The 22,115-nt window shown below is 42.3% G+C and overlaps 1 protein-coding gene across 1 annotated transcript in view; it reads right to left on the minus strand.

Moving 5' to 3' along the window:
- The window catches only part of rock1 (Rho-associated, coiled-coil containing protein kinase 1), a 264,118-nt gene that overhangs the window by 144,778 nt on the left and 97,225 nt on the right, over positions 1 to 22,115 (minus strand). The window contains exons 4-6 of the mRNA XM_072467883.1: positions 10,386 to 10,523; positions 7,028 to 7,203; positions 6,213 to 6,297 (exon numbers count right to left, since the gene is read on the minus strand). Coding sequence (XP_072323984.1) covers positions 6,213 to 6,297; positions 7,028 to 7,203; positions 10,386 to 10,523 — 399 coding nt within the window. The remainder of the gene's footprint in view (positions 1 to 6,212; positions 6,298 to 7,027; positions 7,204 to 10,385; positions 10,524 to 22,115) is intronic.

Consider the following 22,115-nt stretch of genomic DNA (forward strand, 5'->3'; position numbering starts at 1 on the left):
GGTGAGGGCTTAGCCCCTAAAGGTGCGGAGATCCGCACCTTTGGGGCGTCCCGACGCCGGAGTGGTTCCCGCCACTCCATCCCGCCGGGACCCCCGCCCCACCGGGTAGGGGAGAATCCCGGCCCGGCTTAGAGAGGGCATAAGGGGAGAGTGAAAAGAAACTTGAGAAAGCTGTAAATTCACGTTGAGGGCAAGGTCCAAATTATGCCATGACATTAAAACTTCAAGCTATTATTCATCCTAACTAGTGTACAGGTTGGTAGGAAATGTATAAGCAGTATTACCTTTAAACAGCTGGCTTGTAATGCAGAACAAGGCAGCACCGCGGGTTCAATTCTTGTACCGGCCTCCCTGGACAGGCGCCGGAATGTGGCAACTAGGGGCTTTTCACAGTAACTTCATTGAAGCCTACTTGTGACAATAAGCGATTATTATTATTTAGGGGCTGGTTTAGCACAGTGGGCTAAACAACTGGCTTGTAATGCAGAACAATGCCAGCAGCGCAGGTTCAATTCCCGTGCGAGCCTCCCCGAACAGGTGCCGGAATGTGGCGACTCGGGGCTTTTCACAGTAACTTCATTGAAGTCTACTTGTGACAATAAGCGATTATTATTATTATTTTTAACTGGGCTCTATGTCACTGCTGGCTCCGATTTGCAAGAACCATGGGTTTGTGCTGTCTGGCTTATATTGTTTAGGGCATGGGAGCGGGAGGGGCTGGAAAGGTTTAGAGACATGTATTTGGAAGGTAAATTCACCAGCCTGGACGCATTGTTAGAGACGTTCCAGCTCCTGGGGGGGGGGGGGGGAGATTAATTCAGGTACTATCAGGTGCAAGGTTTTTTACACAAGGAACCTGCTTCATTTCCCTTGGGACCGTTGTCTTCGCTTATGGACAGGGTCCTCTCCTTGGCCGGCTTGGGTGAGGGTAGGATTTTGGAGTCTATGGGCAGATGTTGGCGATGGGGCATGCATTGTTGGAGGAAGTAAAGAGGAAGCGTGAGGCTGAGCTGGGCTTGGTCTTTGAAGAGGTGGGTATGGAGTGAGGTTCTTCACAGGGTCAACTTCACCTCCTCATGTGTGAGGATAAGCCTGATCCAGTTCAAGGTGATGCATAGGCACACCTGACAAGGGCGCGTATGAGTGGGTTCTTCTCAGGGTAGAGGATAGGTGTTATAGGTGTGAGTGTGGAGAGAAGCCAGGAGTCTAAAAGAACGCAAGAGGAGTCAGGAGTTTAAAAAGAGCATGAGAGGAGCCAGGAATTTATATAAAGAGTGTGAGAGGAGCCAGGAATTTAAAAAGAGCAGAGAGGAGCCAGGAGTGCAGAATAACGCGAGAGGAGCCGGGAGTCTAAAAGAGCGCAAGAGGAGCCGGGAGTATAAAAGAGTGCGAGAGGAGCCAGGAGTGTAGAATAGCGCGAAAGGAGCCAGGAGTCTAAAAGAGCGCGAGAGAAGCCTGGAGTCTAAAAGAGCGCAAGAGGAGCCAGGAGTTTAAAAAGAGCGCGAGAGGAGCCTGGAGACTAAAAGAGCGCAAGAGGAGCCAGGGTTTAAAAAGAGTGCGAGAGGGGCCAAGAGTCTAAAAGAGTGCGAGATGAGCCGAGAGTTGAAAAAAACGTGAGGAGCCGGAAGTTTAAAAAAGCGCGAGCGGAGCCAGGAATCTAAAAGAGTACGAGAGGAGCCGGGAATATAAAAGAGCGCGAGCGGAGCCAGGAGAAAAGAGCGCGAGCGGAGCCAGGAGAAAAGAGCGCGAGCGGAGCCAGGAGACAAGAGCGCGAGCGGAGCCATGAGTTTAAAAGAGCATATGGGGAGCCAGAAGTTTTTAAAAATCGCGAGGAGCCAGAAGACTAAAAGAGCGCGAGAAGAGCCTGAAGTCTTAAAGAGCGAGAGGAGCCACAGACTAAAGGAGTATTAGAGGTGCCGGGTGTCTAAAAGAGCGCGAGAGGAGCCAGGAGTTTCAAAAGAGCGCAAGGGGAGCCAGGAGGTTAAAAAGAGCACGAGAGAAGTCAGGAGTCTATAAATAGTGCGAGAGGAGCCTGGAGTCTAAAAGAGTGCAAAAGGAGCCATGAGTCTAAAAGAGCGCGAGAAGAGCCAGTAGTTTAAAATGAGCACGAGAGAAGCAAGGAGTCTAAAATAGTGCGAGAAGAGCCTGGAGTCTAAAAGAGCGGGAGAGGAGCCGCAGTCTAAAAGAGCACTAGAGAAGCTAGGAGTTTAAAAAGAGCGCGAGAGGAACCAGGAGTCTAAAAGAGCCGAAGAGGAGCCAGGAGTTTAAAAGAGTGCGAGAGGAGCCAGGAATTTAAAAAGATCACAAGAAGAGCCAATAGTCTAAAATAGCGCGAGTGTATAGTAGTACGTAATGAAGGAGTTTTGATAAATAGTCTTGTTGTTAAGGGTCCTCTTGGAAGGAGTGATCACAACAAGTTGAAATTCAAACTTAGATTCAGCGAGAAAAGACAGAGGACCATACTACATTTTAGCGTTGGATAGAGGTAATTAAACAGGTCTGAGGGAAGAGTTGGCCCAAGTAGACTGGGCACAAATAGTTGAGGGTAGGACAGTTGAGGATAGTTGAGGGTAGGACAGTTGAGGAACAATGACGGTTGTTCAGGGAGAGATTAAATACCATTCAATTAAAGTACTTGGGTTACATGGCTTGTGCTATGTCACAGCAAGTGTTTAGTAGGTGTCTTTGTGAGACAGAGCCGAGATAAAATGTTTAAATCCTCAATTGTTCATGGCAGCTCAAGTGGACTGGGATGAGGCCATACTTGCACTGGTGCGGTTGCTGTTGAGTAGGCTTTCGCCTTGGCCGTGCTGTGTGCTTCGGATGATGGCTGCCAATGGAGATGTTGTCTTTGCTGAAAATCTCGGCTCTGTGGTGCGGATTATTAAGGCTCACTTCCAGTTGCAGGGCACTTTTATGGAGGTGATGGAGGTGCAGGAGGAGGTTTTTGAAATGAGAGCACTGTCCCTAGTGAGACCTGCCTCTGCACAGTTGAGTTCCTGTTGTTTGGCTCATCGTCCATCCTGAAGGGTCTGTGAGGAGACTATGAGGGTATATCCATGCACCCGGCCCCTGGTGAGAGGTGGTTTAAAGAGTTCCCAAGTGAGCTTGAGGAATGGTTGCCATGGTTCAGTGGAGACTGGGTGTATCAGATTCTATGGTCACAACAAATCCTGTCTTCGAGGCCAGGGGTCAGTCTGGCCCACTGATCACTTGTCCTGTAATGTTCTGTTCCTGATGCTATTTATGAGGGGTTGGAGGTGGCCGAACCGGTCAAGGGATGCCCCCTGGAGGGGGCCTAGGCTGTAGAACATCAGGATGGCGGTGAGACGGCATGGTGAAGTAATGCAACCGTGGCATTATTAGCAACACGCTCTAACCATCTGAGCTAACGGGCCATTGCATGGCAGAAGTAATGATATCTCATGCTTCGACTGTCGGAATCCTTGAGAGATTTTAAAGAGTGCTCATTGATCCTGCTTTATCCTTGGCTTTTGCTCTCTTGGTGGGACTGGGAAGATGTCTTTATTCTGAGGACTGCCCTGCAGCTCACCTGCTACCCTGAACATTACTCCCTGTTGATCATGTTATTGCTTTCAAATGCTGTCTTTTTGCCTTCAGGGGAGTGTGAAATATGGGTACGATGTCCTGTACCGTTGGTTATCCTGATTTAGAGAAGGGAAATGGGATTTGTGCACAGTTTCACTTCTAATTGTAAGTATGCCTTATAGAGTCTTACAATCCTTGTAATTGGGGAATGGGGTGTTCTTCGCTATCATTCCCATCTCGTTTAAAAGGAAGTGAGTGAAGTCGGAGCGGGGAGAAAGGTTGGGGCTAGTGGAATTAATTCATCATTGCTGTGAGTGAGGATGGTCCCCCTCAGTTGGAAATAATCCGTTTCCGGTTTTTCTTTTCTTTTTCTTTCAATTTGAATTTAAAATTGTCTTTTATGAGTATAGGTTGAAGTGGGATTGGTAGTCATGGCTGAGAATTAAGGAAGAGAGTGGCGCTGGACATCCTTTATTTGACAACGGTTACCGTGAGCCGGATGGTGTCCCCTTCCTTGAGGGTTCTTTTTTTATTCTTTTTTTCATCTAGACAGCATTGTGCAGTTCCTGGTTCTGGTCTGTCCCAGCGGAATGGGAGGGGTTTTCGGGTGGCGGGGGGAGGGGGGCCGGCCCTCCCTCCCAGGACACCCTATTGATGAGGGTCTTGACTGTTCTTCTCCTCCTAGACTGGGATCCTCTCCTGGCTAAGGTAAGAGCGATTATCCTTTCTCTCCTTGTGTGAATGGGAGCGATGCATTGCAGTGGGTGGATGTGGTTTGGATACTGATTCCCTGTTCTGTTTTTTCCTCCGCTTTTTTTGTGTACTGTATTGTTTTGTAACTTGTTGTGTCAATTTCTAAAATCTAAAATCCAATAAATACATTGAAAATAAAAGACAGTCACCAAGAAATCTAACAGGGAATTTAGAATAAACTTTGCCACTCAATGGGTGATTAGACTGAGTTTGCTACCAAAAGGAGCGGCTGAAGTGTACAGTATAGGAGAAACACAATTTGACACGTTCATTAGAATTCTTTGAGGATGTAACAAGCAGGATAGATAAAGGGGAACCAGTTGATGCAGTGTATTTAGATTTCCAAAAGGCCTTTGATAAGATGCCACAGAAATGGTTACTACAAAAGATAAGAGCTCACGATATTGGGGATAATATATTTGAATGGATAGAGGAATGCCTAACAGATAGGCAACAGAGAGTCGGCATAAATGGATAATTTTCAGGTTGGGAATCCACAGGGATCAATGCTGGGGGGGGGGGGTCAAATATTTAGGAATAGAGAGCATTGTAGCCAAATTTTCTGATGACACAAAGATAGGTTGGGAAAACAAGGTGTGAGAACACAGAAGTGTGCGAAGGGGTACAGATAGGTTAAGTGAGTGGGAAAAATCTGATAGATCAAGTATAATGTTGAAAAATGTGAGGTTGTCCACTTTGGTGGGAAGAATAGAAAAGCACAATATTATTTAAATAGAAAGAGATGGCTGAATGTCACAGTAGAGAGAGATTTGGAGATCCTTGTACATGAATTACAAAAGGTTAGCTTGTAGGTACATCAAGTAATTAGGAAGGCAAATGGATTGGTCTTTATTGGAAGGGGACAGAGTATAAAAAGTAGGGAAGTCTCACTACAGGTGAATAGGACCTTAGCGACGCCACACCTGGAATAATGCATATGGTTTTGGTCTCTTTATCTAAGGAGGGATATACTTGCAATGAAGGCAATTCAGAGAAGGTTGATTCGGGGGATGAAAGGGTTGTCTTATGAGGAAACATTGAGCTCATTGGGGTGAAGAAGACGATGGTGATTTTATTGAAACATTTAAGATTCTGAGGGGATTGACAGGGTAGATGCTGAGGATGATCCCCTCATGGGGGAGGGGCAGTCTCCAATTTAAGACGGTGGTGAGGAGAAATTTGTTCTTGGAGAGCGTTGTTGAGGTTTGGAATTATCTGCCTTAAGACAGTAGTGGAGGCTGGGTCATGAATGTAGGCAAGACTGAGTTAGACAGACTTTTAATCTACTAGGAGTCGAGGTTGACTGGGAGGGAGCAAGCAGAAAACTGTGGCTAAGGCCACAATCAGATCAGCCATAATCGTACTGAATGGCAGAGTATGCTCGAAGGGTCAAATGGCCCAGTCCATTCCTATTTCTTATGTTTTGTTCTCATGTTCTTCTGAAACTAGGCAAGCATATGAGGGAGAAGGGATATAGATGGTAACAATGGTAGATTTAAATGAGAAAAGATGGGAGGAGGTTCAAGTGGAGCATAAACACCAGCATAGATTGAATGTGTTAAATGGCTTTCTGAGCCTTATACCCAATGCAACCCTATGAAATACAAGCCCATATCACCACTGAAGTCACAAGAGCATCTGTCAGCTAGAAATTATCACTCAGAGTTCAGAGTATCAGATCAAAACTGAAGTTGTGTGATGTCAACTGAATCTCACAAAGCAATACTATTTGGCAATAAATATATCTTGCATTACACAAAACAAGACAATGGTTCAGTGTTATGTAATTCAACAGTGTATTAGGAAAGAAATCAATACAACAAAATTGGGACAACTCATCAAACTTAAAACACAAAAACCCCCATACATTTTCAAGGGGAAAATATCCAACAGGGACTACAACAACTTACTTTATTCATCTTCATGCAAGTTCCAAAATCTGCTAATTTTAAGTGACCAGATTTGTCAAGTAACATATTATCTGGCTTCACATCTCTGAGAAAAAGACAAAAAGGAACTTTTAATTTAAAATATTTTTGAAAAGTAGAAAGTAGTTTATATGTTAATTGTTAGCAATGTTTTTGTAAACATTTAATATCGACAAAATGCACGTGTGTAACATGCAAGTGTACACGCGCATAGGGAAAAAATAACTTGTATTTTGATAGCATATTTCACAACCTCAGGATGGCCCAAAGCATTTTACAGCTAATGAGGCATTCTTAATGCGTTGTCACTATTGCCACATAGATAATGCAGCAGCTAATATGTCCAGACATTGCAATGTGATAATGATGACCTAATTTATTTTAGTGAGGCTAAACAAATAAAGTGTAAGTATTGGCAGGAAACCAGGAAGAACTTCCCTACTCTTCTTCAAAATAGTGCCACAAATCATTTACACCTACCTCAGAGGGGAGGTGAAGCCATGGTTTAAAGTCTCATTTGATAAAATGGTACCTGTAACAGTGCAACTCTCCTCAATACTGCAATGCAGTGTCAGTTTAGAGTTTGCGCTCAAGTCTCTGGAGTGGTACTTGAACCCGCAACCTTCTGACACAGGTAAGGGTGCTACCACTGAGTCACAGCTCACACACACATGTTGTTTATGTGAATTTGTGTACATATTTTAAATAACACTAAAGCTTTAACATAACTGCAAGAAACCAGTGTTATCAATTCAATTTATAACAGTTAGGATTAACGTCCAAGAATGATTAATTACCTGTGAATGAAGCCCATAGAATGAATGGCATCCAGGGCAAGTACAACTTCTGCTGTATAAAACCGGGCCCATTTTTCAGGCATATCGTAATTACTCATCAAATTTACAAGATCCCCACCAGGCATGTATTCCATCACCATGTATAGATAACGGTTATCTTGGAATGCATAGGATAGCTATTCAGAGAATAACAGCAGATTTATCAATTCATGATAGAAAAACTGTCAAAAGCAACAGTGCTATTACACATTATGCAAATGCGAATAAACACTCACATTATGGCAAAAACAAAATATTGCAGTGGAACAAAAAATAGAAAAGGTTGAAAATATTCAGGATCTGTGAAGAGAGAAATTTTAAGTCATGTCCATAACCTTTAGTATTGCTGAAAAGAGATATGGTTTCATCTTGCATTCATCAGGACAAACCCAAGAATACCAAATTTCAAACAATCATGACACTTTATATTACCAAGGAAAAGGGTGCTGATTGGTTGACAAGTCAACTCCGAGTGCGTGAGGCGTTGCCATGGACAAAGCAATGTGGAACTATAGGCTCCCCAACTTCCTGGGTAATTCAAAAAGGTGCAAAGCTTGAACATGTTCCTATTGTTGGTACAGAACAGGACTCAACATATGAAATTGTGTTGCTTCTAGCGAGTGTAAATGAGCCACATTGCTCTCAATTGATTGTTACATTTGTTGATAGTATTGCTATTATCATACTCAGCAGTGTTCAGTACTTCCCAACGCAGAATCATATCTAACAATTGACATTTTGTTTTGAGTTTTACAAGTGCAGACTGGTTGGGTATAGTCCTGTATGCCCAAATAGATGGTGCAGCCCTGGGATCCCCTCTAGGTCCAGTGCTCACTAATAGTTCCATTGGTTTCCACAAGAATGTTTGCTGGAACGAGCTTTAAGCTCGTTCCCTGTGAGATTTCCGTTAAGTAGATGATATGTTCGTGATCTCTGTATCTGCAACTTACATACTCCATTCTATGCTCAAATTCACCTCTGTGATGCAGCAGACCAATGCGCTCCCTTTCCTCAACGTGCTAGTCGAGAAACTACTAATGGGTTTTTCACTATTGCTTAGCGCAAGCCTACCTTCACTGGTCAACATACATGATTGTATTCATATAGCTTCACAAGTGATACGGTTGACCTCATCACCAATTTTGGAACTAGGGCACTAGCCATTTGCTTACCTTGTAAGCTTGACACAGAAATAGAGGACATCTTGACTACCCTGTGGAATAATGACTATCCTGATTCAGGTTATTGTTCACTGTATATAATGCACACTTACAACTTAGCCAAAGGTGACCAGTGTAGACTTTAAAAGTACCAAGTCCACGTCAAATTACTCTGGAAATGCAAAGTATCCTGAAAATTGAACAACAGGTTAAGCAAGCCTTTTCATGCTGCTTCTATGCAGTGGTGGTGTTTTCCACCAACAGGATGTGGCCATCAGTCCAAAAAGACATTCTGCCTACCACACAATTGAGCATAATTGTTTATGAATTTCAATGCTAGAATGCCAGGTATGCAGGTCAGATGTTCTAGTTATTGGCTGATCGAACCAAAGAGCATATTACTTCTGTTGTTCATAATAGGTGGAGTGTAGACCATACTCAACCAGCCCTGGCTTGCACAAATCCAAAACATCTACTTTAGAAGTGATTCTGCAATTGGGCAGCATCTTTTGAACAATTCATGAACGTGCTAATAGCTACACTTAAAACTAATTTAAGATCATCAGTTGATCTCGTAACATGGCTCATTTGCTGGAAACAACATACATTCACATGTAGCGACCTGTTCTCTGCAAACAAAAATATTATGTTCAAGCCTTGTGCCTTTTTAGAATTACCTATAAGCATGGGGAGCCTAAAGTTTCCCTTTGCTTACTCCATGGCAATGCCTTAGCCAATCAGCTGACTTGCCAACCAATCAACACTCCTTTGTTCCTGTAGTATAAATTGTTGCAATTGTTTGAAATTTTACATTCTCCACAGTGAACGCAAGATGAAAAGTTTCAGCAACTTGTCTCTCTTTTCAGCAATATTTAATAACCTTTCACAAGAACCGGAAAGCATTATAGATGTAATAAAAAGTTAATGGGAGGGAAAAGGGAGGGGGGGTGCAAAGAACAAAAGGGTAGGTCTGTGATAGGGTAGAAGGCAGGAATGATTCAGTGACAACGGGAATAACGTAGTACAGAGACAGTAAAATAAATAAAAATTAAATCATTTTATTCACAATCTACAAATATAGTGCTTGTTCCTTTTGAAAAGAGTCAACATACAATGTTTTGACTAAAGACCTTAAACTGGAAAAAGCTTTCTTCTATAGAATGACAAAAAGTCCTCATCAAAAGCATTACCTTGAAAACTTTGTGAGCCAGCTTTAACCAACACACAAGCTCATAAACTCTTGCTGTACACTTTAAAAACAATAAATACTTTAAGAATAAATGTGACATGGTGAACCATAACCTTTGTACTGTTGTCAGGCTTCAAGAGACTCTTTATTATTCTGCATCCCTTCTTCACACCCCGCCTCAAACATGTCTGTTTAAGTACAATGGGCTTCTGTCTTGCGGAAATGGGTCAAAATTATTCAACTGCATGCACAGGTATCTCATTCAAGATGAGAAGGAATATAAAAATCAAAGACACAAGCTTGATTTTTGTTTTCCATTAATATGTATATTCACTACAGAATATACAAAGCATACTTCCTAAATGTATTTACCAGGTAATATAAATTAAAATTATGAATTACATTGAATGCAATATATAATGTTCAAAGATATCCAAATTTGAAAGGTGGTCTGCATGATATCTGGTTAAAAATAGTTTTATTTGGAACTTTCAACTTTGGAAGTGTGTCTCTTCTCCATCCTAAAGACAGTGACAGCTTCCTGCGTAAGGTGCCACAGGCACAAGTCTCCCTCTGATACCTTGTCCAAATGGCTACGATTCAGCAGTAAACTAGGACAGTCGTCTATGGTGAATCACAGCCAAACCTGCTGCCTTCAACTGGTGAAATACATAATACTTTTCAGCACTAGAAAAGTATGATGGTAATAACGTTGGCAGATTTTTTGCTTTATCCACTATTAGACCAGGATTGAATCTGAAACCTTCTCAATCCATACGGTTTAGTTAGTCACTTGCTTATTTGTTAACCTCTCAGATGTATGGGTGAAATTACTATTTTTCAGGTTGAAGATCACCTATTGAAACTCATGTGGTAATTTTCAGATTCAACAAATCCATAATTTATACACAGACTTTCAAAAGCTACTCAATACAACTGCACATAATAGTAAAAACACATTTACGTTTACCTGCACAACCCATGGACTATTGGCAAAAGCCATGATGCCCCTCTCTTCCCAGAAGAATGCTGAATCAGATCGCTTAATCATCTCAAACTTGCTGAGCAGTTTCATTGCAAATACTTTTCTTGTACCTCTGTGTCTCACCTTAAAAGAAGTATTGCAATAGCAGTTAACTCAGGAACAGGGAATTGAGTCTTTAAGTCCAAGGCTAAAATAATGTCATGTATAACTTCAGAAAAATATATCCAACGTGCTTTCTTCTCTCACTAATTTTTAATGACTATATGTAACAGTCAATAGTTAAAATATTTTAATTTCATGAATCACATTGGAATCTATTCTTTCAATTTCTGAATTTGTTAACAATGAAGAATGCAAAATGTCAAACTGTGCCATGAAAATTAGACTCAAGCAGCAGTCTTTAGTTTCCAAATCATTAATGATAAGATTTGCATCTAGCTTGTGTCCATCATGCAATGAGTGTGTGCTGCAGATGTCAAATCTTCTTCATTCTCATAGATTTCCATGGAACAGACATGAGTAATTCACACAAATGCCACAGCAATTAAGAAAAACACAAAACATTATTTGTTATAAAACTTAATAACCAGAGGGTAGAAAAGCTATGAATCAGCAACAAGTGAAAATCTAACTAAATTGCTTGCTGAAGATGTTTTCTCAAGTATCATTATAGGGGTTGTTGTTTTATCAACCACCTAGTATAAAAAAATAATTATTTTAAAAATGGGAACATTATACATTCATACAAAACCAAATAAATTTGATCATGGAATTCTCCTGCTGATTACTATCTACTGATCTTGCACAGTTGATGTATCCATATTTTTCCATATTGGAAGCAGCACAGGGTACCAAGGATACAAAAAGTACTCTGGGTGAAGGACTTCATCTCCATCACCAAGTGTGGCTTAGAAGCACTACTACTGACTGATTTGTAAGGAAATAGCTGCTGGACTGGGCTTGTGGCAGGTTATGAGAGAACCTACTTGGCCTATCTCTCACCAACCTACCTGTTACAGATCCAGCTGTTCTTGACAGCTTGGCAGGAGTGACCATTGCATAGTCCTTATCGATTCAAAATCTTGTGTTTCCACCGAGGATACCCTCCATTGTGTTATATAGCACTGTTACAGTTCTGGATTTGATAGATTCAGGACAGATCTAGTAACTCGAAACTGGATATCCATAAAGCAGCAGAATTGTGTTGCACCACAATCTGTAACCTCATGGTCTTGCATTTAACCATTATTATCTAATCACCTGTCCAACCATCGTTTAATGAAAGTATAGAAGAGCATGCCAGTAGTGTGTCTGACATTGAGGTAGCAATACAATGAAGCTCCAACGTAGGATTACATGCAATCTAATTAGTGGAAACAGCATGCTATAGACAGATCTAAGCATGTTATAGACAGATCGAAGTGATCCCACAATCAATGGATTTTATAAAAGCTCTTGCTACATCCAATCAGGAATAGTGGACGACAATGAAACAACTAATAGGAGGAGGAGGCACCATTAACAACTCCGTCCTCAGCGTTGGCAGGGCCCATCATCTAAGTACAAATGACAAGGCTGAAGCGTTTCACAATCATCTTAACCAGATGTGCTGACTTCCAAGATCCCATTTTTACAGATGCCAGGTGTCAGCTAACTCTATTCACGCCATGTGTTAAAAGAAATGGTCAAGCGCACCGGACACAGCAAAGACGGTGGCGCCAAAGGTGGCTGGTTCCTCGGTGGCAGGACAGGTGAGTCATGCAAAACACCGTAGACATTTGGGGGGGGGGGACCAGACGATCCCACCGGCAGCCAATGGCGGGCCACCGGAAAACATGCCGCAGAGGCCGGAAATTCCTTCACTATCAGTCCTGACAACATCCCAACTGCAAATCCATAGGATCCCTACAGTGAAGAAGGAGGCCATTATATCCACCGAGTCTCCATCAACCCTCCAAAAGAGCCCACTCTCCTGCCCTATCCCTGTAACCATTGATCATAGCCAACCCACCTAACCTGCACATCTTTGGACATGAGGGGGCAATTTACCATGACCAATTTACCTAACCTGCACATCTTTGGACATGAGGGGGCAATTTACCATGACCAATTTACCTAACCTGCACATCTTTGGACTGTGTTCCAGAACTAGCTGCACATCTGGCAAGTTCGAGTACAGCTACAAAGCCGGCATCTACCTGACAAATTGGAAATTGACCAAATATGTGCTGTTCACAAAAGCAAGGAAACCTCAATCCAATCAACTGCTGTCCCATCAGTGTACTATTAATCCTCAAGAATCCCTCATCCTTAAGGGCCATAAAAGCAGTGAGATAAAGCAGCAGAGCCTGAAAAGCGCTGAAGTTCAGTGAGAAGCAGGGCTATAAAAATGACGGCATTTCGGAGACAACTGGACCATAAAAGCGGTGAGTGTCGGATAGCAGTAGGACATAAAAGTGGCACAAGTTCAGAGGAGCTGAGCAGGGCCATAAGAGCAGCAAGGGTTCAGAGAGCATTTCTATTAAACAGTTTGCAGTTTCAGTTTTGATCAGAAACAAAAATCAAAGTGTGACATCACAGGGAAGCTATAGGTTAATTGGTTGCTGCGTATTGTTGCTTAGGAATGGAGTCTAAATAACTGGCATATTAAGAATAAGAAGAATATTAATACTTAACAATAAGCAGCAAGTGTAGTCGGTGAGTTTTATTTTCTATTTTTAAGTAGGTTTTACTACCAGTAATGTGTGAACATTAGGATTTGTCATCGGTAAAATTTATGAGCATCAAGCTTTTTTATCATTAGTATGGTTTGTTACACCAGCAAGGATTACTAATAAATAGAGAAATAGCAGGGATGCTCCAACCTATAGAAACACATCCTGTGCTTTGTGGGAACTCCATAACCATTTGCACAGTAAATGTCATCAGTCTGGACAGAGTAGAAGTACAGAAACTGTTCCAAGTCGTGAAATGATCGAGAATGAGACAGCAAAAGTGATATGAGTAAAATAATTTTCATGCAGTAGATGGTTAAGCTCTGGAATGCAGTGCCTGAGAGTGCAGTGGAGGCAGGTTCAATCGAAGCATTCAAAAGAGATTTAGACTTCCCTGAAAATGAGGAATATGCAAGGTATGAGGAGAAGATGGTAGAATGGCACTAGGTAAATTGTTCATTTGGAGAGCTGGTGCAGACATAATCAGCTGAACAGTCTCCTTCTGCGCTGTGACAATTTTGTGATTCTGTAATCATCAGCAAAGTGATGAAAGATATCATCACTAGTGCTTACTCAGCAACACTCAGTTTAGGTTCCACCAGGACCAGTCAACTCCTAACATCATTACAACCGCAGTCCAAACATGGAGAAAAAAGCTGAACTCAGGAGGTGAGGTGAGAGTGACGGCCCCCTTGAGATCTAAGCATCATTTGATCGAGTGTGGTATCAAAGAGTCCTAGAAAAACTGACGTCAAGAGGAATCACGGGGAGGGAACTCCCAACTGGTTGGAGTTGTACCTAGTACAAAGGGAGATGGTTGCGGTTGTTGGGAGGTCTCAGTCCCAGGGTACCATGGCACAAGTTCCTCAGGGCAGTATTCTACACCCAACAATCATCAGCTGCTTCATTAATGACCTCCATCAGATGGTCAGAAGTGGGCTGATGATTGTACAATGTTCAGTGCAGTTTGTAACTGCTCAGATACTGAAGCAGTCTGTGTCGATATGCAGCAAGATCTGGACAACATTCAGGCTTGGGCTGATAAGTAACATGTAACATTTGTGCCACACAAGTGCCGGGCAATGACCAGCTCCTAGAGATAATCTAATCATATCCCTTGTCATGCGATAGCATTACCATCGCTGAATCCCCCCTATCAACATCCTGGAGTTTTACCATTGACCAAAAACTGAACTGGACCAGCCATATAAATATCATGGCTACAAGAGATCAGAGATTGGGTATACTGTGAAAAGCAACTCATATTCTGACTCCCCAAAGTTTGTCCACCATCAACAAGGCACAAGACAGGAGAGTGATGGGATACACTTGCCTGAATGTTGTAGCTCCAAGAACATGCATTCAGAACAAAGCAGTCTGCTAGATTGGCACCCCATCCACCACCTTAAACATTCACTCCTTCCATCACCGCTGCACAGTGGCAACATTTTGTAACATATACAAGATGCACTCCAGTAACTCATCAGGGCTTCTTCAGCAGCATCTTCCAAACCTTTGACCTCTACCACCCAGAAGGATAAGGGCAGCAGTTGCATGGGAATTTCACCATTTGCAAATCCCTCTGCAAGCCACACCATCCTGACCTGAAAATATATTAAGAAATGCTATAACACCAGGTTAAAGTCCAACAGGTTTATTTCAAACACTAGCTTTCGGAGCACTGCTCCTTCCTCAGGTGAGAAAGGAGCAGTGCTCCGAAAGTTAGTGTTTGAAACAAACCTGTTGGACTTTAACCTGGTGTTGTAACATTTCTTACTGTGCTCACCCCAGTCCAACGCCGGCATCTCCACGTCATGAAAATATATTGCTATTGCTTTTCCTTCACTGTCGCTGGGTCAAAATCTTGGGACTCCTTCTCGAACAGCACTATGGGCATGCCTACAGCTTCCAGACTGCAGCCATTCACATAGGTGGCTCACCACCACCCTTTCAATGGCAATTAGGGATAGGCACCAAATGCTGGCCTAGTCAGTGATGGCCTAGTTCCCGTGAAAGAATGTTAAAAAACATGATTCCCTCTAATGTTTTTTTTTTGGGGGGGAGAGGAGAGAGAGAGAGAGAGAGAGAGAGAGAGAGTGCGCAGCACTTATAATGGCTGACATTGGCGCATGACCTGCAACAGGACCTTGTGGGTTTTTACGTCACAGCATCACTAATAATGAACATTGCCCATTATCACTATGGCTGTGTTGGCTCCTAGTTAAGGGATATCACAATTTTAAAATTCTCTCCCTCATTTTCAAAGTTCTCCGTGGCCTCAGCATTCCCTTTCTCTGTAATCTCTTTCAACCCCAAAACCCTCTAAGGGTCTGCGCTCATCTACTTCTGACCTCTTGGCCATTCTCAATTTTAATTGCTCCACCACTCGTGCTCTGACTTCAGCTGTTTACCTCCTAAACTCTGAAATTTTCTCCCTAAACCTTTCCAGCTCTCTACTTCTCTTTCCTCTTTAAAATGTTCCTTAAAATTAAACTCTTTGATAAGCTTTTGGTCAACTGCCTTAAGTTGCTCAGTCTCAATTTGCTTTATGATGCTCCTGTGAAGCATGTTAGGGCATTTATTACATGAAAGATGCTGTGTAAATACAATTTGCTTCTGTTTTGTATCATAACTTAAACCATTGACATTCAGGACAGTGGTATACTCTCATCAAGTAAATATACATGTGAAGTAAATTTATGTTAATTATACATACGGTAGTTTCTACCAATACGGTTACACAGTGTCAGTGTTATAGTGATAGAGTGAATAAGTAAAGATTATTTTCTCTGCCTGAGGAGTCAGTGACAATGTGTCATCAATTTAAAATAATGATTAAGAGAAGAGGACAGATCAGCAGACATCTATTTATTATGCACAGCATTGTTTAGGACTCTAATGAGAGCAACTAATGGAATTAGTTATGGATTTATCCAACAAAAAGCTGAATGGCCTCCTGTGTTGTAAAGCTTTATGGCACTGTACCCGGACCTGTTAAGTGTTTAATCTTAAATGTAGAGTCATGGAACAGTAGAATTACTGCTAATATCATTTCATTGGTATCTATTATTTTCTCCAAGTGGGTAGTATAACATGGAAACAAACACCTATGTTAAGCGTAACTGCATTTAGTAAGGAAGGAGAAGTAGGCAAAGAAAAGAAACAATTTTAGGTTCCTAATTTGGCACAGGAAAGTTTATTCCAAGGACTAGCTTTTTGCCCATTACTTGGCCAAATACACCATCAAAGTTATGCCACATTACAGACATTACAATTATTACATTGATATTGAATTCTGCAGAAATATGTATTTTTGTTTTACGCCTATGATAAAAATGTTCTCCTGATATCACAACAATTTAAACAATCAAATCAATTTTGTTGATTTGAACAGCTGCAAATCAAAGTTGACCAATTCATGCAAAGAAGTATAAAAATGTGGTGAAGTCAAAGTGATTATTCTCTCATTGATGGTTCTGTTAGTGGAGGTGTTCAAAGTTTTTGCACATCCTATTTTTATTTTTATGGTAATAACAAGATTGTTGTATCATGTCTACATGTGGCTTGGTATTATTATTGTATTTAGCAAAGTCAACATGATTACAGGGCAGGAAGTGTTAGTGGAACAAGTGGTCTATCATTCACAGTTCATCACCATACTGAAATAATTAAAACCAAACTGCACAAATCCAATTTATGCATCTATTGAAATTGCATCTTGTAAGGTTTATAAATAAGATTTTGTGTTTGCACTCAATACCAAAATTCCAAAACTAAATGCAAAATATGGTGATGATTCCCTCTTGGGAAACCAAACACTTCCTTCACCAGTCTCAGAGCTAACTCTTCTGATGGGTATGGATACACGTGTCAGATATAACTTAAGCAGATGGCACCCAGCATACTGATGATCAGTGGGGCATGATGTGCATTTATGAATCCTCCTATGAGGGAATGAGTAATGTTTTGACCAATTAGCTGAAATGAATAACTGAGACATTAATTTTTGTACAAATTTCCTAAAAGTCAATGTTATAAATGTGGAAATATTTCACATAAATATTGCTGCTAACTTTCTTGAAGTTCATCGGAGCAATTCTGTGCTTTCTGGAAGAATATAATTTATGCAAGAAAGATATTTTGACCAGGTAACTCTGAAAATTCATTAACAAAATCAATAATGAACTGAGCACCCACAAAACTGCAAAATTTGATACTAGTTCCGACAGAATCTCAAATTTTGTCCCAAGATTGGTTAAATGTCAAGACTCACTATTTTTATCAAATTGTTATATCTATTTAACATACTGTAAGAGAATCCTTCCTGTTTATTTTCTTTGTTCCCATTTCTTTTATTAATTTTGGTCCGTGGACCCTTAATAGGAATGTGCCTTCAAGCAAAATAGTACTTGCCAGGACAGTGTGATCCTAGGTTTTGTATTTTGGAGAGGAGAAATTAGAATTGTCAGCACCAGGTCAGTCTTAGGAATCAGTTTTGGAAGAAGTCAGTTAGATTGGCTAATTGGAAAACAGTGGGTTGGCCAGGGACAGGGATCTGCCTGACAACAATCAGTGATTGGTTTCTGTGTGATGCTTTCCAAGAGAACTGGCCAGATCTTCTAGACCCTCTCTCTGCTGCCGGTTGCCAGTTGTCTCAGTAAGTCTGCAGTGAAGATCATTACAAGCTGAAGGAAAAGAAAATACCCAACTGGAGACCTAAACTTGAGAAAGAAACCAACTGGAAGCCATCCATCTAAATCAAAAGAGAGTTAGAAGGGGGAGGGTTGGGAATCCGATGGTAGACAGCCAGTTGTATTTTTTGCTTATTTAATCACCGCTAATAAAATTATTGGAAAAGATTTTTAGAGTTAGGATTTACTCACATTTGGAAACAAATGGACTTATTGGTGATGGACAGACAGCATGGTTTTGTGAAGGGGAGGTCGTGCCTTTTAGAACATAGAACATAGAACGACACAGCGCAGTACAGGCCCTTCGGCCCACAATGTTGTACTGACATGGGAAGTCAAAAAAAAAGCCATCTAACCTACACTATGCCATTATCATCCATATGCTTATCCAATAAACTTTTAAATGCCCTCAATGTTGGCGAGTTCACTACTGTTGCAGGTAGGGCATTCCACGGCCTCACCACTCTTTGCGTAAAGAACCTACCTCTGACCTCTGTCCTATATCTATTACCCCTCAGTTTAAGGCTATGTCCCCTCGTGCTAGCCATTTCCATCCACGGGAGAAGGCTCTCACTGTCCACCCTATCTAACCCCCTGATCAGTTTGTATGCCTCTATTAAGTCTCCTCTTAACCTTCTTCTCTCCAACGAAAACAACCTCAAGTCCATCAGCCTTTCCTCATAAGATTTTCCCTCCATACCAGGCAACATCCTGGTAAATCTCCTCTGCACCCGCTCCAAAGCTTCCACGTCCTTCCTATAATGCGGTGACCAGAACTGTACGCAATACTCCAAATGCGGCCGTACCAGAGTTTTGTACAGCTGCAACATGACCTCATGACTCCGGAACTCAATCCCTCTACCAATAATGGCCAACTTTCAGGGATCTATGTACAGGGACACCTAGATCCCTCTGCTCATCCACACTTCCAAGAACTTTACCATTAGCCAAATATTCCGCATTCCTGTTATTCCTTCCAAAGTGAATCACCTCACACTTCTCTACATTAAACTCCATTTGCCACCTCTCAGCCCAGCTCTGCAGCTTATCTATGTCCCTCTGTAACCTGCTACATCCTTCCGCACTGTCGTCAACACCACCGACTTTAGTGTCGTCTGCAAATTTACTCACCCACCCTTCTGCGCCCTCCTCTAGGTCATTGATAAAAATGACAAACAGCAACGGCCCCAGAACAGATCCTTGTGGTACGCCACTTGTAACTGAACTCCATTCTGAACATTTCCCATCAACCACCACCCTCTGTCTTCTTTCAGCTAGGCAATTTCTGATCCACATCTCTAAATCACCCTCAATCCCCAGCCTCCGTATTTTCTGCAATAGCCTACCGTGGGGAACCTTATCAAATGCTTTACTGAAATCCATATACACCACATCAACTGCTCTACCCTCGTCTACCTGTTCAGTCACCTTCTCAAAGAACTCGATAAGGTTCATGAGGCATGACCTCCCCTTCACAAAGCCATGCTGACTATCCCTAATCATATTATTCCTATCGAGATGATTATAAATCTTGTCTCTTATAATCCCCTCCAAGACTTTACCCACAACGGACGTGAGGCTCACCGGTCTATAGTTGCCGGGGTTGTCTCTACTCCCCTTCTTGAACAAAGGGACCACATTTGCTATCCTCCAGTCCTCTGGCACTATTCCTGTAGCCAATGATGACATAAAAATCAAAGCCAAAGGCCCAGCAATCTCTTCTCTGCCTTCCCAGAGAATCCTAGGATAAATCCCATCAGGCCCCGGGGATTTATCTATTTTCAGCCTGTCCAGAATTGCCAACACCTCTTCCCTACGTACCTCAATGCCATCTATTCTAATAGCCTGGGTCTCAGCATTCTCCTCCACAACATTATCTTTTTCCTGAGTGAATACTGACGAAAAATATTCATTTAGTATCTCGCCTATCTCTTCAGACTCCACACACTACTTCCCATCCCTGTCCTTGACTGGCCCTACTCTTACCCTAGTCATTCTTTTATTCCTGACATACCTATAGAAAGCTTTTGGGTTTTCCTTGATCCTACCTGCCAAATACTTCTCATGTCCCCTCCTTGCTCGTCTTAGCTCTCTCTTTAGATCCTTCCTCGCTACCTTGTAACTATCAAGCGCCCCAACTGAAACTTCACTCCTCATCTTCACATAAGCCTCCTTCTTCCTCTTAACAAGAGATTCCACTTCTTTGGTAAACCACGGTTCCCTCGCTCAACGCCTTCCTCCCTGCCTGACCGGTACGTACTTATCAAGAACACGCAGTAGCTGTTCCTTAAACCAGCTCCACATATCCAGTGTGCCCAACACTTGCAGCCTACTTCTCCAACCTATCCCCCCCAAGTCATGTCTAATGGCATCATAATTGCCCTTCCCCCAGCTATAACTCTTGCCCTGCGGGGTATACTTATCCCTTTCCATCACTAATGTAAACGTCACCGAATTGTGGTCACTGTCCCCAAAGTGCTCACCTACCTCCAAATCTAACACCTGGCCTGGTTCATTACCCAAAACCAAATCCAATGTGGCCTCTCCTCTTGTTGGCCTGTCAACATATTGTGTCAGGAAACCCTCCTGCACACATTGTACAAAAAGCGACCCATCTAATGTACTCAAACTATATCCTTTCTTTTCGGGTTTGATCGGGTTTTCCGAGGAAGTGACAAAGGGCAGCACGGTAGCATAGTGGCTAGCACAGTTGCTTCACAGCTCCAGGGTCCCAGGTTTGATTCCCAGCTTGGGTTAATGTCTGTGCAGAGTCTGCACGATCTCCCCTTGTCTGCATGGGTTTCCTCCAGGTGCCCGATTCCCTCTGACAGTCCAAAGATGTGCGGGTTAAGTGGATTGGCCATGCTAAATTGCCCTTAGTATCCAAAAAGGTTAAGTGGGGTTACTGGATTACGGGGATAGGGTGGAGGTGTGGGCTTGGGTAGGGTTCTCTTTCCAAGGGCCGGTGCAGAATTGATGGGCTGAATAGCCTCCTTCAGCACTGTAAATTCTATGATTCTATGATAAATGAGGGAAAGGCAGTAGATGTTGTATACATGGACTTCAGCAAAGCCTTTTACAAGGTACCTCATGGTAGACTGGTACAAAAGGTGAAATCACATGAGATCACAGCAAGTTGGATACAGAACTGACTTGGGCACAGAAGACTGAGGGTAGCAGTGGAAGGGTGCTTTTTTGAATGGACGGCTGTGACTAGTGGCATTCCACAGGGATCAGTTCTCGGGCCTTTGTTGTTCGTGGTGTATGTCCAAGATTTGGAAGTAAATGTAGCTGATCTGATTAGTATGTTCGCAGACAACACAAAAATTGGTGGAGTTGTGGATAGTGAAGAGGATTGTCAGAGGATACCGCAGGATATAAACTGGTTGGAGTCTTGGGCAAGAAATGGCAGGTGGAGTTTAATCCAGACAAGTGTGAGGTAATGCACTTTGGAAGGTCCAATGCATGTAGGAATTACACAATAAATGGTAGAACACTTGCAAGTACTGACAGGCGAGAGATCTGGGCATGCATATCCACTGATCACTGAAAGTGGCAACGCATGTGGATAAGGTGGTCAAGAAGGCATGCAGCATGCTGGCCTTCATTGGTCGGGGCATTGAATATTAAAATGAGCAAGTCATGTTGCAGCTGTACAGGACCTTAGTTAGGCCTCATTTGGAATATTGTGTACAATTCTGGTCGCCACACTACCAGAAGGATTGGAATGCTTTGGAGAGGGTACAGAAGTGGTTTACTAGGATGTTGCCTGATATGAAAGGCATTAGCTATGAGGAGAGGTTAGATAAACTCGGTCTGTTTTCACTGGAACGACGGAGGTTGAGAGGCGACCTGATAGCGGTCTACAAGATTATGAGTGGCATGGACAGAGTGGATAGTCAGAGGCTCTTTTCTAAGGTGGAAGAGTCAAGTACTAGTGGACATAGGTTTAAAGTGCGTGGGGAAAAGTTTAGAACAGATGAGCGAGGCAAGTTTTTTTTTTTTTACACAGAGGGGGTAAATATATGGAACGCGCTGCCTGGGGAGGTGTTGGGAGCAAGTACGATAGCGGCATTAAGGGACATCTAGACAAATATATGAATACGGTGGGAATGGAAGGATACGGACTCCGTAAGTGCAGACGGTTTTAGTTTAGGCAGGTAACATGGTCAGCGCAGGCTTGGAGGGCCGAAGGGCCTGTTCCAGTGCTGTATTGTTTTTTGTTATTTGGGTTCAAATGTTACAAACCTGATGACTGTAGTCAATTTAACTCAACCAAAGACACGGATATTTATGTAAAATCTAATTTC

Source organism: Scyliorhinus torazame, chromosome 11 (genome assembly GCF_047496885.1).
Source record: "Scyliorhinus torazame isolate Kashiwa2021f chromosome 11, sScyTor2.1, whole genome shotgun sequence".
Lineage (NCBI taxonomy): Eukaryota > Metazoa > Chordata > Chondrichthyes > Carcharhiniformes > Scyliorhinidae > Scyliorhinus > Scyliorhinus torazame.